Genomic DNA, 13,581 nt, shown 5'->3' with positions numbered 1-13,581 from the left:
CAGTGTCAAAACTCCATTCCAGGAGCCAGGAAAGGACTGTGAGAGAGTCCAGATGACAGCTAACAATCAGGAATGGTTATCTGTGTTGATGTTGTTGAACCCAAAATGAAGAAATATAAAGCCAAATTATGTCCAGTGCCTGTGCTTACACATTTACATATTTTGTTTATTCATTTGAATATTGATCCTAGAAAGCAAAATACTATGTAGCTGCTTAGGGTGGATTCAGAGGGCAAATGGAGGTAAAGATGAAAGATGTACATTCATTTGAGACAATCTATTTCAATAAACAAGAATTTAAACTGTTTCCTTACCCCACGGTACTGGCTTTCATTGAAAATCTGAGGTGGCAGGGGGTACCCTGTGGCTGGTCGACTGTCTTCAGGTACATTTTCTCTCATCCATTTCCGATTCTCTTCATTAGCGGCAATATCTTTTTCTTCAAATCCTATTTTGTTGGCTTCTAAGAAACCAAGCACATCTTGCTGTTTCTTCTTAATCTAGAAGCCAAAAGAAAGGGGGCAAATACTGTTAAGCAAATAGCATTTATGGGTTTTCTTTTTCTTCTTCTTTGTTTGGATTCAACAGGTTTAATTTAGGAATATATGTTTATTTAAATGCATACAGGTATACAATAACAACTGATGGCAAAAGAGGCCATGACTGTGAAGGAGAGTAGATGAGGCTGTGCATGGGAGTGTTAGAGAGAGAACAGGGAAGGAAGAAATGTCAAATACAATCCCAAAAATTAACAAAAATGACCAAGCTTGCTTTAAACTAGGAGGTCAAAATAATTTACAATTCAATTCTAGTGATAGAGATTAAAATCAGAGTTCCTAGACAAAAGATTTTTACTTTTCAAATTCAACAAAGTCAGTGCTTATGAACCAGCAAACATGAATTTAGACATAAATCAAATCTGCAGTGCAAAAGATACATTTTCCCCTCATTACTGTCTTGTTGATGATGTCTCACAAGTGAAGAGCCTGAAGGTCCTTTTTATCTAATTCTCCTTTTTGCACTAAAGGCGCAGTATCTAATGATGCTGATATAATTCTAGCTCATGCATATTAGGAACTGTACAAAGTATGGTTAATTCAAGCATCATAATCAGTAGCAATGTCTCCTTTTTATGGTTCAGACCAAAATCTATAATGGAAAAGAGCTAAGCCCGTCTGTATACTAAGTTTGTAATATAACCTGTCTTACCCATTCGCTAATAATATGAATAATTAGGACACCTTTCACATGTCAGTGCTACCTCATTAGATGATTAGCAGATTACATACTTGTCTCTTTATCAAATCAAGGTCAGAGAGCTTTGGAAATAATACAATTAATAGTCCTAGGATCTTCCTATGAAATGCATTTATTTGAGTACCTGATTTCATGTACCTATGTTCATATAATTATGGTTAACGCCTCTTCCTAACACATCTGAACTATATAGAAAATATGGAAGAAAAAAGCCCTTTTTAATGGATTCATACTCAAAGGACACATATGGCAGAAACATTAAAACAAAACAAAGTAAAATATATTATAAAGGAGTAGTCCACACAATGGCAATTAAAATGTGAAAAAGGAACTCACCAGCAGGCCACTTTAAATTCATGCTTTCCTACTCTACCACTGTGTGCATGTACAGGGGTTATATTTTCATTTAAATTACTTCTGATTGTGGCTATATAATTCATTTTAAATAATACAACTCACAACTCCAGTAAAAACTAGAATTTCTGGTACCTATTTGGATTAATATTAAAAGTCCTTTCAAAAAGATCAATTATAATCCAATAAAATGTACCACAACATTCATTTTCCTAACAGTACTATTTCTTCATTGCTATATACAATTAAACTTTCATTTCTAAATAGAAAATTTAGAAAACATCACTGAGAGTCAGTATGTATAAACATTTAGTGTACTAATACACATGAGGGAAGTCTCAAGTCAGTGCTTTCAACCTATGTCACATAGTAGGGGAGTTTAGTTAACATGAAATGTATCAAGTAATTTGTAAGTGTTTAGACTATTTACAGATATGAGTAGATATAGATGTGGCACTTTCTGAAACCTAGAATTTCAACAATACGAATTATACAGAGTCCTAGCAGATTATCACCATCATGTTTGTGTAGACAAAGATCAGAGGACATCTAAAATAGAATGCCCTTTGGGGCCTCTCCTGCCTTATTGGATGTTCTTTATTTTGAGAACACTGTGCTGAGTCAATACAGTACCCTTGCCTGGTATCAGTGTGTACACTTGGGTATCTTTACTAGTAACTTTATCTGTATGTCAGGGGTTGAGTTTCTTTAAAAAAAAAAAAAAGATTGACAAGGTTTTTGCTTTAGAAGGTCCCAATGTAAAAGAACAAAGCTTCATCCCAGTGGTAAGATAGGAACACCAACGTATCTGCAAAACTTTCCATCCCAAATTTATTCTGTCTACAAGAAATGTAGGGAAGGGGGATACCCATCCCATGAGCAACCACCATTCCAACGCTATTAATGGTAATCTTTTATGCTTACAGACAGGAGACTAGCAAGGCTGTTTTCTAAGAGGCTCCATCTATCAGCTGACTGCAACAGATGCAGAGACCCGCAGCCAAACTGTGGATGGAGCTTGGGGACTCTTATGGAAGAGTTGGAAGAAGGATTGCGGCCCCAAAGAGGGATGGGATCTCCACAAAAAGACCAACAGAGTCAACTAATCTGAACCCTTGGGGCTCTCAGAGACTGAACCACCAACAAAGAGCATATACTTGCTGGACCTAAGCCTCCCCACACATATGTAGCAGATGTGCAGCTTGGTCTTCATATGGGTCCTGAACAACTGGAGTGGGTACTATTCCAGAAACTGTTTCATGTCTGTGAGATACTGTGGAATATGTTCTTCTATCTGGGCTGCCTTGTCTGGCCTCAGTGGGAGACGATAGATCTAGCCCCTCAGAGACTTGATGTACCAGGGTAGGGGGGATACCCTGGGGGACAACACCCTCTCAGAGGAGAAGGGGAAGGTATTAGGGGGAGGAATGATGGGAGAGGGTGACAGGAAGAAAGGCAGCAATTGGAATATAAACTGAAAAAAAGAAACCTTCTCTAATGATGTTTCAAATGCAATAAGAAAAGTTGTTTCTGTTTTCCTAAAATAAATCTGCCAGCCTAACACAAAGCATTTTCTCTTCTAATATTTTAATGATATTAACAGAGGTTCTAACTGCGAGGAACAAAAATCTGAAGCGATGACAGAAAGTATACCTAGTAATTATTTAATAATAATTCTTAGATGTATCATTAGTGATAAGCAAAGCATTTTACCAGCCTTTATACCTAAAGGAAAATAGCACTCAAAATCTCTGCATTTTACAGTCTATTGGGAGAGCATATAGACAAAAGCTCAAATTTAACACAGCATTTAAAGTAGCTGCTAAGAGAACATTGCAAGATGTGAGAAGGGACCAATGAATTACAAAGCCAGTAAAAAGAAAAGATGCCCTTAGGCTAAATGTAACAATGACAGTACCAAAGTAAGAGTCTCTACTGATCTTCATGGTTTTAGTCAAAGAAGCTGAAATTACTAATAAAGATTAATAAAGCTGAAGTTACTAATAAAGATTAATAAAACTAAAAGTGGGGCTGTGAAGATAAATTGCCTCACAAGCACACGATTCTGAATTTCACCCAGAACTCGAGTTTTTAATCAAAGCTGAGCAAGATGGTACTCACTTGGAAACCCCGCATTGGAAAGGCAAACGCAGGTAAGTAAAAGGCTGGTTCTCACTAGTCTATTTGGCAAACCTCAGACAGTATGGAGCCTCTCTTAAAAAACAGCATGGACCTTCTCCAGCTCCATCCATTTGCAAGTGAGGTAACCCAGTCTCGAAAGATCAATCATGGTATGTACTCACTAATAAGTGGATATTAACGTAGAAAACTGGAATACCCAAAACATAATCCACACATCAAATGAGGTACAAGAAGAACAGAGGAGTGGCCCCTTGTTCTGGAAAGACTCAGTGAAGCAGTATAGGGCAAAACCAGAACAGGGAAGTGGGAAGGGGTGGGTGGGAGAACAGGGGGAGAGAGGGGGCTGATGGGACTTTCTGGTAGTGGGGGGTTAGAAAAGGGGAAATCATTTGAAATGTAAATAAAAAATATATCAAATAAAAAAATAAAAAAATAACCAGCATGGACAGAACCTGAGGAAACACACACACACACACACACACACACACACACACACGTTCACACTCAGTCAAAACTATGCACTCCACATGCATACACCTAAAAATTGAGAAAAAAGGAGGGAAAAGGGAGGGAGGGAAGGAAGGAAGGAAGGAAGGATAAGAAGGAATTCCTTTTCCCAGGCAGAGTCATTCATGCCTATTAATCAATCCCACCATTTATGGAGACTGAGCCAAAGTATCACTGAGTTTTGAGGCCAGCCTGGGTTACAAGTTGAGATTTTCCCCTAGAGCTCCCTCTCTATAAATTCTATATGTCATGTGATAAAAACACAGAAAACACCTTCCCATGTAATTCCAAGAAGCAATTTCCAAGACGTTCTCCATGCTATTATCGATGGCTGTTTAAGAAGGGAGACTATTGCTTGTCCAGACTTCTGTTATTCTAACCCGTTCATCTAGGTCTACTCCATGTGTGGTATTCCTTAGGTCTCTACCCTCTCCTTCTGACTTCCAGCCTTCTACCAGGTCCACCTTATCCACAGAGTATCAGGCTCCCATTTATCACTGAAATTGCAGATAGGATTGAGCCTTTACGTACTATATTCTTCTAGAACATGAATAACCACAATAAAGTTTAAGTGACATATTAGGCATAGTAAAATAGCAATAAGAATTAATAATAACATAGTATGATTACAACAATATATTATCAGAAATTTATGTGAACATGCTCTCTCTCAACTAACACACACAATGAGTGGGTAGTGCATACTGCATGGGTATCCTGGCAGTGATGGCTCCCATCCTGGGTGAAATGAACAGGGTGGCATGAGATTCTATCATACCATTCTAGATGGCAATTGAAATTTTAGGAACTATCTTTCTGGATCCATCAATATTTTGGACAGCTGTTTGCCACAAAGAACTAGAAAGTGAAATCTAGGAAACAGAGAACTACTGGGAACAATGTTGGCCATCATTTCACATGATGAGGTTAGAGTCCTTTAATGAGCTGATAAGGCACCTGGGCATAGGGATCATACCTTTAACATCTGGTGCCCCATACACATAGTGCATAGGTCTGGTAACAAAGTTAGTATTTAATTATCTACTATAGCTTTGCTTTAAGTTTGGGACAATCAAACTATCTTTTGGAGCTTTTAACTTAAACCAAAGTTTTTATGGAATTATCTTAAATTCATAAAAATCCAGTTCCCATATATCTGTTACCCAGTTCACCTATTATTAACATCTCACCTCAAAGAAGTACATTTATCATTAAGAAAGAAGCCTACATCATTGCAACACTATCAATTAAACCCCAGACCAGTAGGATTTCACCACTTCTTCTTTTAATGCCATTTTTCTGTTCCCCTGAACATATTTAGTCATCATGTCTCCTTAGTTTCTTTTGGTGTGTGAGTTACTCAGATCCCTTTTCTCCATGATCTTGGCAATTTTAAAGTGTACTTACTGGTCAAATATATGGTAAAGCGTCTCCAGTCAGATTTGTCTAGTTTTTCTCCTATGACTGATTAGACTGGGATTATGAATTTTGGGGAAAAGAGTATAAAAGATAAACAACTTTCTCATTCTATCATACCAGAGAACACCTGATAGAGACCTAACTCACTAGGATGGCATTAACCTGGAGTACTTAGTAAACGGAGTATGAGTTAGGTTTCTTCACAATTTTTCCCTTCTCTACACTGTATTTGAAAGGAATTCATTTTCCCTTTCCACACTGTGTATCTGAGAGTCAGTAAGCCCAGTCTATACTTGAGCAAAGGATTCGCTATAAAACTCCAACTTCATAGTGAAAATCTGACAGTACTTCTTAGGCAGAGATTCTGGGAAATTGGAGAAACAGCAATATGTGAGAGACTGCTGAAAAGTAATATCCATCCATCTTTGGGGACAAATAGTATGGCTTTCTCATACAATACTTTTGCTCTTTTCATTATATATTACATCCACACCACATTTTCCCCTCCCTCCCCTCCCCTTAGTCTCTTCCCCAGATCCCTCTACCTTCCCTTAGAAAAGAGCAAACACCCCCTACCCCAGAAATCATCCAAACAAGACTTAACAAGGTACAATAAGACTGGGTACATACTATCAAGGCAACCCAGTAGGAGGAAAAGTTTCCCACAAGTAGGCAAAAGAGTCAGAGACATCCCCTGCTCCTACTGTTAAGATTTCCTACAAGAACACTGGGCTACTCAGCCATAACATATATGCAGAGAACCTAGGTCAAATCCCTACAGCATCCCTGATGTCTGAGAGCTCCCCTGCGTCCTAGTCAGTTGATTCAGTGCCCCCATGATCTCTTGGTGTCCTTGACCCAGTACTCACTTTGTAAGTGGATATTAGCTGTAAAGCAAAAGACAATAATGCTATGGTCCATAGAACCAAAGAGGCTAAGTAATGAGGAGGGCTGAAGATAGGGTACAAGGATCTCCCTGGGAAGGGGTTACTATCTTTTGAGGGTGGTATGGGGGCAGGTGGGGTTGGAAACAGGAGTGATCAGGTTGGGGAGAAGGAGGAAATACCAGGAGAAATGACTGGAAGTAGGGGGCGAAGGCCTATTGCAGGGTGAGGTAGAAATCCAGTGGAATGGAAACTCCATGGAGTCTACGAGAGTAACACTAGGAAAGTCTTCTAATAATAGGGGACACTTGAACTGGCCATCTTCTGTAACCAGCCTCAAGAGGAGGGATTGGGATACCAACCCAACTGCATAACCTTCGACCTACAGTTCATCCTGCCTGCATAGGCCACAGAACCTTCGACCCATATATAGTTTTCCTGCCTGTAGAGTGTTCTTGGACCGGAGTCTAGCATAACTGCCTTCAGAGAGACCAAAGAAACTTGATTCAGCCACTTATGGGAGCAGAACGAGAGTCCTACAGCCAAACATTAAGCAGAACTCCAGAAGTCATAATTCAATTTTTATTTGGAAACATATCTTTTTAAAAAATCCTTGGACTAAACATGTGAATATGATACATATTAGAGTGATTGGTACTTAAGTTAACATTCCTTTTAGGCCCACATAAATCCTTCTAGCAAAACTTCTTGTACACAGAAATAATGGAAATAATCAATGTTTGCATACAGATTTTCCTCCATCCTTACATTTTCCAAAATAACACTTACAAACAGTAAAAAGCTGATGAAAATTTTGTACCTTTATATACATCACCAGAGTTGTATATAGTACCTAAATGTTAACATAGTCCACAACAGGGGAAGACTGCTGTCTAAGTAAAAATAGATATAAATAAATAAATGACATAACATAATATAACATAACATAACAGCTGTGAGTTCACCTGAATTAGAGAGAAACTTTGGGCTCCAAATTTACGAGATTTCTAATTGCAGCTGTTTTTTTAAAGACTGGGAGGAGCTAGAGAACTGGCTCAGCACTTAAGAGCACCTGCTGCTCTTACAGAGGTCCTGAGTTCACTTCCCATCACATGCATTCACACACACACACACACACACACACACACACAAACACAAACACACACATGGTGGCTCACAGCCACAAGTAACTCCGGATCTATATGGAGACCCAACACCTTCTTCCAGACCCACAGGTACCAAGCAGTTACATTGTGTACAAGTAGATGCAGTCAAAAGACCCATGCATATAGGTAAGTAAAATAAATAAATAAATAAGTAAATTGCTGGGAAACAAATTTGGCTTTTTATTCATACCAATATTAGTTATTGATGTAGATGGATGATAATGAAGAGAAAGTTAAGGAACATTATAGTTAGTGCTTTCATGCATATTTTTCTACTTCCTATTCAAAATACCCTGTAGGGTAGGTATCCTGATTTTCATGTTATGGATTAGATGACCAAGACTCATAGTGATTAATGAAATGTACCCAAATTCACAAAACCAATACAAGACAAGACTAAAATTCAAATTTAGATATCCTTTAACGGCAAATCTTACATTATTTCACTACATTTGTCCATCTTCTTTCATTTTACCTTCTGTTTGTTCTCTTTAAGAAATTCTTAGTCCAGCAATGTGGTTCATTGGGTAGATCCCTGCAGCCAAGCCAGACAACCTGAGTTTGATTCTTAGCCCACATAGCAGAGAGATAAAATCAAGTTCCACATGTTATCCTCTGGCCTATACACACACACACACACACACACACAGAGAGAGAGAGAGAGAGAGAGAGAGAGAGACTCTAAACAAAGAATCAAATATAAAAAGCAATCTATATAAAACTGATAAAATCTTATAATAAGTAATAATCCCTAGCACAATGACATGCACATGTATTTCCAGGTCCTTGAGAGAAGATGACAATCACATGAGCCTAGAACCTGAGAACAGCCTGGGCAGCATAGTGAGAGGCACTTTTGTCAAGGCAATATTTTTTATGTGTTCTTGTTAAAGAAGTTAATTGTGAATTCTATGTACCAAGTATGTTTTTTATCTTATTTTCCAAGTAAGTATGTGCACAAATGAATAAATTTCCACAGCATTCGAAGAAAAAAACAAAGACAACTGAAATAGCCATTTTCAACTCAGGGTTCTCTACCAGTAGAAAAGGTTCAGTATTTAACTCTATCTGGTAATGTTATGGGTTACCAGTTCATTGAAAGTGTAACTCTTCAATACAATCTAGGCCTCAAGGATTCTATACATTAAAAATAACAATAACAGTTTTATGATCTGAAGGAATTTGTAAATTATAATTATAAAATATGAATTCTAAACTAATCCATGATTTTAAGTGATTAGATCTAACCAGCCTTTAATCAAAGTCTGGCATAATTCTGCTGCAGGCAAGTAGATGAATTAATACTAGAATAATAAGGAAAAAGAATAGATATGCTGAATTAGCTAGCAATAAGCTATATGCATCAGGTCCCTTTTGCATTGCACCATGTGTGATCTTGTTGTAAAATATAATGTGATAATTATTATTTATAAAGCATTTCCTATGAACCAGGCACTGTGATAAGCTCTTTACATGTTTATTTTATTTTATTCTCACAATAATCTTCTGAAGCAGCTGCTATTATTTTCATTCCAGACACTCTGAAAAAGAAACTAATGCTCAGATGGATTAGGGAACTTGTTCCAAATTACTTATTTGTCCAATCTCTGCCAGAGTAAAAATCACCATTTAAAATCTAAGTATACAGAATAACAAATAATGTACTGCCATGCTTGCTGCCTCCTGCTAATTAGATCATCTGTTGACTTACTGAAGCTCTCTTGAGCGCAGATGTGGCTCATAATAATTTTTGTATTCGTCTTCGTTTCAAAGCCTGATCTAAAGTAGCAGCAAGAAAACCTGGAGATTATTTTTTAGTATCATTTTGTGTTTGTTTTTGAGAATGTAATTGCGACATTTTTCCCATCCCTTTAAGATTTTTGTTGCTGTCGCTCTTGTTTTGCAGTGCTGATGATCAAGCTCAAGGCCTCATATAACATAAGGAATTATTCATTCACTGAATCACATTCCTATCCCTTAGGAGATTTTTTTTTTTTTTGAGATAGGGTCTCACTATATGGTCCAAGATGACCTCCAACTTAGAATCCTCTTGCTTCAGCATCCTGAGTCCTAGCATGACAAGCATGCCACACCACACCACAACTCAAGAATTACAGAGCAGTGTTAGTGGCTTGTGACTATGGATTTATACAGGAAATGGCTGTCAGATGAATTATACTGCATATACATTAAGGTATCTATGTGAAACCTTTCATGTACATGGACAAATTCAAGGAAGAGCATTGTGACATGCTTCCACAAGAGTGCCAGTAGCCCGGCAGTGGTGGCACACACCTGTAAGCCCAGCACTCTGGGAGGCAGAGGCAGAGGCAGGCGGATTTCTGAGTTCGAGGCCAGCCTGGTCTACAGAGTGAGCTCCAGGACAGCCAGGGCTATATAGAGAAACCCTGTCTCGAAAAAAACAAATCTAAAAAAAAAAAAAAATGCCAGTACACCAGGCTACAGGGAATGGCTCTTCAAAGGAAATAGGGTTAACAGGCACCCTAGGCTATTCTCAAAATTTTGGGAGTATCCTTATAGAAAAACACTTCTCACTGTTAACAGCAACAATCAGAGCCCAATAATTGGTACATGTGCTATCTTAACATATATTCAAAAATGTCAGGCTTGTGTCATGCTAAGATTTTTGAAAATAAATCTGTTCATCCCATCCCCCACATTCCTGCCTTAATCACTGTCATTAAGAAGTCAGTACAATGGCTTTCTGTATAGATTCCTATCCTCTTTAAGAGAATAGTGTCAATAATAGAATAAAAGGAACTTGGATGTTTAGAAGAAACATTATGAGCAACAATGTTTCCAACCTATCTTTCTCTTTACATAACAAATTCCAGCAGTAAGGAAACTGTGTCCTAAAACCACTTCCTGCTAATGCTACAGGGCTTCTAATTCCGGTCAGACAGAGTCACCAGGCAGCCTTCCCATATAAGGATAAGCAAAAATACAAATCCTCAAACGGGCTGATGTGAAGTCACAGGGCAGGCATACAAGAACCAAATATGGTAGCTAAAATCTGCGGCTCACAAGATGCCTTTTTTAAAAAAGAAGGCTGTAACTATCAACTCTATCAGTTCTTGAATCATAAGAAAAGCAATAAGCTTGCTAGTGTTAACTACATGACAAATATTAGCCACACTGCAGTGTCACATTAGCTAGTCATCTTCTTCTACGGACAGGCTATTATGAAATGTGTGGCCTGAGGGTATGCATATAACATCAAAATGATGTATCTGAATAAGTATAGTCATTCATTCTACCTCCTAGAAAAGAAGCAAATAGAATTCCCAGTGACTCAGGAAACTAGCTCTGTCCTACTACAGGAAAACCTTATTATAACCAGGGGAAAATCCAGATATGGCATAATTCGATAAGACTAAGTCCTAAGGGGATCCATGTTCTCTTCAATTACAGGGTAGAACCAGATTCTGAGAGCAGTTGTATAGCTATGAAGAGACTATAATACCCCATATTCCTCTCCAGCCAAACATGAGAATTAAAGAGCACACATAGACATGATCTTTATTTTCAGTGGGTTCCTATTAGTATGATCAAGTATGTTGCTAGTGATGAAGTGGGTTAATTCAAAGTCAAGTAAAATCAGAAACATTTTGTGGTAATAGCCATAGAAATATTAATAACTCTTAATCTTGTAATTTCAGATCCAGATGCTTTAAGTAAATAAACAAAAGAGAGGTAAATGATGTGCCTGAAGAAATTCTGTGTGATATATTCTGGTTAGTTTGTTATTTGTTTCTTTGTGACAGTGGAGATTTGAAAATTGTCTGCATATTTACCCATTCAGGCTTGCGTAAATGTTTGTGAAGTAATTACTTGAAAGACTACTGCATGCACAGTGAAAGCAAGCACATGCTTTATGATTATGTAGCAACAAGGGAAACTATTTACAACACAGAGAGGAAAATCAAGAAAATCATATATTTTTGTGATTCCAACTGTGAAAAGCAAAAAAAAAAGGTATATTCTTAAAAGACTAGCAAGAATGTAAACAGTATTATGACTGCTTCATAAGTAAAAGACATCATATACATTAAGGTCTTTCTAGTGCTATCATAAAGGTAAGGCTGTGCACCACTGAACTTTTGGCACAAGCACTCTAATGTGTTCCTTCCTCAGAAACCCTAATAGAGACTTACTTGGGGGTGGTAGGACTTGTTGTTTATATTCAAGAGAATATGGCAAAGGTGATAGGATGTCATTGTTATGTTGTTGGAGATGAGGTTCTTTCTACAAGACTCACACAAGAGTCTCCTTCGTTTATAAAGAAGTAAACAAATCCTGTAGTCTCAAGGAATTCTGTCAACCACCACATAACATGAAAGTAGATTCTGCCTTAGTGCAATCCTCCCAGTCAGAAGTCAGTACATCTTGACTGCAGTTTTATAGAGAATACAGCTAAATTATGCCAGGACTTCTGACCCATAGGCACTGTACTATAATATATCGATGTTGATTTAAATTGACAAAATTACAATAATCTGCTCTATAACACAGAAAACCAATGAAGGACCAAAATGATGTGGCTTTGAAACTATTGTGTATAGCTGAGTAAGCTGATTAACCCTGTGAATCTCAAACTCATTATCTGTTGAAAATAATAATGATAATACCAACCTCTCATAAATGTTGCACATAAAGTCACAGATAAGAGAAACCTATTGCATTACTTGCTAGAAAACTGTCGCAATTGTGAATTAGAGGTTCTCATATAGCTAGAACCCTACTTATTTTGCTAATCGTGTTATTTAGTATCCATATCAGGTATTTTATAAATATGTGGTGAAGGAATTAATAAACCAATGAAAGTAAGATCACGTGTGCATGTTTGTGTGTGTGTGTGTGTGTGTGTGTGTGTGTAAAGTAAAGAACATAGAGAGAAAGACACAGAGAGAGACAGAAAGAGACAGAGAAAGAGAGAGAAAGTCTCTGCCCTCAGAGTACTAAACATAATGAATATGACACCATGGTGCAAAAGTCATAATATAAGTCCTTCTGGGGTTTTATGAGAATGAAAGTGCATCAAGTTTTGGAATCAAGTATAGTAAGGCTTATATGCACAACTCAATGAAACTTTCTGAAGACCCTATCAGTATCAATATAAAAAAATTCCACAGGAGGATATAGGTGTTAAAAGAAATCAATGCAGTTGCTAGGAAGCCATTGTAAGGGAAATGATATGTGACAGGCTGGGCAAATGTCTGAGCATTCACAAAGCCTTGTTACTTTCCTCACTATTATCACAGGGCTCTGAGAAATAAAATCCCAGTAATAGTTTAAAGGACCACTAAGAAACCAAATTCTCTTTACAACATGTTGAAAGATGAAAGTATTTATTCTACTGCAGCAAAACTCCTAAGTACAAAGATCAGAAGTTATATTGTTTAAACAACTGTCCATAAGGAAGTTATATATAACAGTCTATGAGAAAGCTGACCAGAGGTTAAACATTGTCAAACAATACTTTTTTAAACAATTCTTCAGCCTCAAAGTTAAAAAAAAAAAATCTAGCCACATTTTAAAATTGCTATATTTTCTTAAATTGGCTACATTATGTGACAATTTCCTACAAAAGAAAAGAACTGCCACTCCCTGCATAAACAAGTGTGGAGCAGTAGAAAAAGTCAATCTAAACTTGAATCCTGAAAACTTACCAATGCAATCTGTCACTTGTGTTCACAGTAAAATTCCACCAATATTCATGTGTGAGAAGAGAAGTTAACAGAAAATATTGTGAAATAACCAAGAGTTAGAAAGTCATTGTCTTAACCTCAAAAAGTTTCCCCAAACCATTCTGTGAATAATACGAATAATAC

At 37.3% G+C, this 13,581-nt stretch overlaps 1 protein-coding gene across 1 annotated transcript in view; it reads right to left on the bottom strand.

Moving 5' to 3' along the window:
- The window catches only part of Sh3bgrl (SH3 domain binding glutamate rich protein like), a 76,557-nt gene that overhangs the window by 14,362 nt on the left and 48,614 nt on the right, over positions 1–13,581 (bottom strand). Inside the window, exon 2 of the mRNA XM_052170517.1 lies at positions 315–500. Coding sequence (XP_052026477.1) covers positions 315–500 — 186 coding nt within the window. The remainder of the gene's footprint in view (positions 1–314; positions 501–13,581) is intronic.

The sequence above is a fragment of the Apodemus sylvaticus genome, chromosome X (assembly GCF_947179515.1).
Source record: "Apodemus sylvaticus chromosome X, mApoSyl1.1, whole genome shotgun sequence".
NCBI classification, from domain to species: Eukaryota; Metazoa; Chordata; class Mammalia; order Rodentia; family Muridae; genus Apodemus; species Apodemus sylvaticus.
Note: the sequence above shows the minus strand (reverse complement) of the source record. Positions and strands in the feature narration are given on the sequence as shown.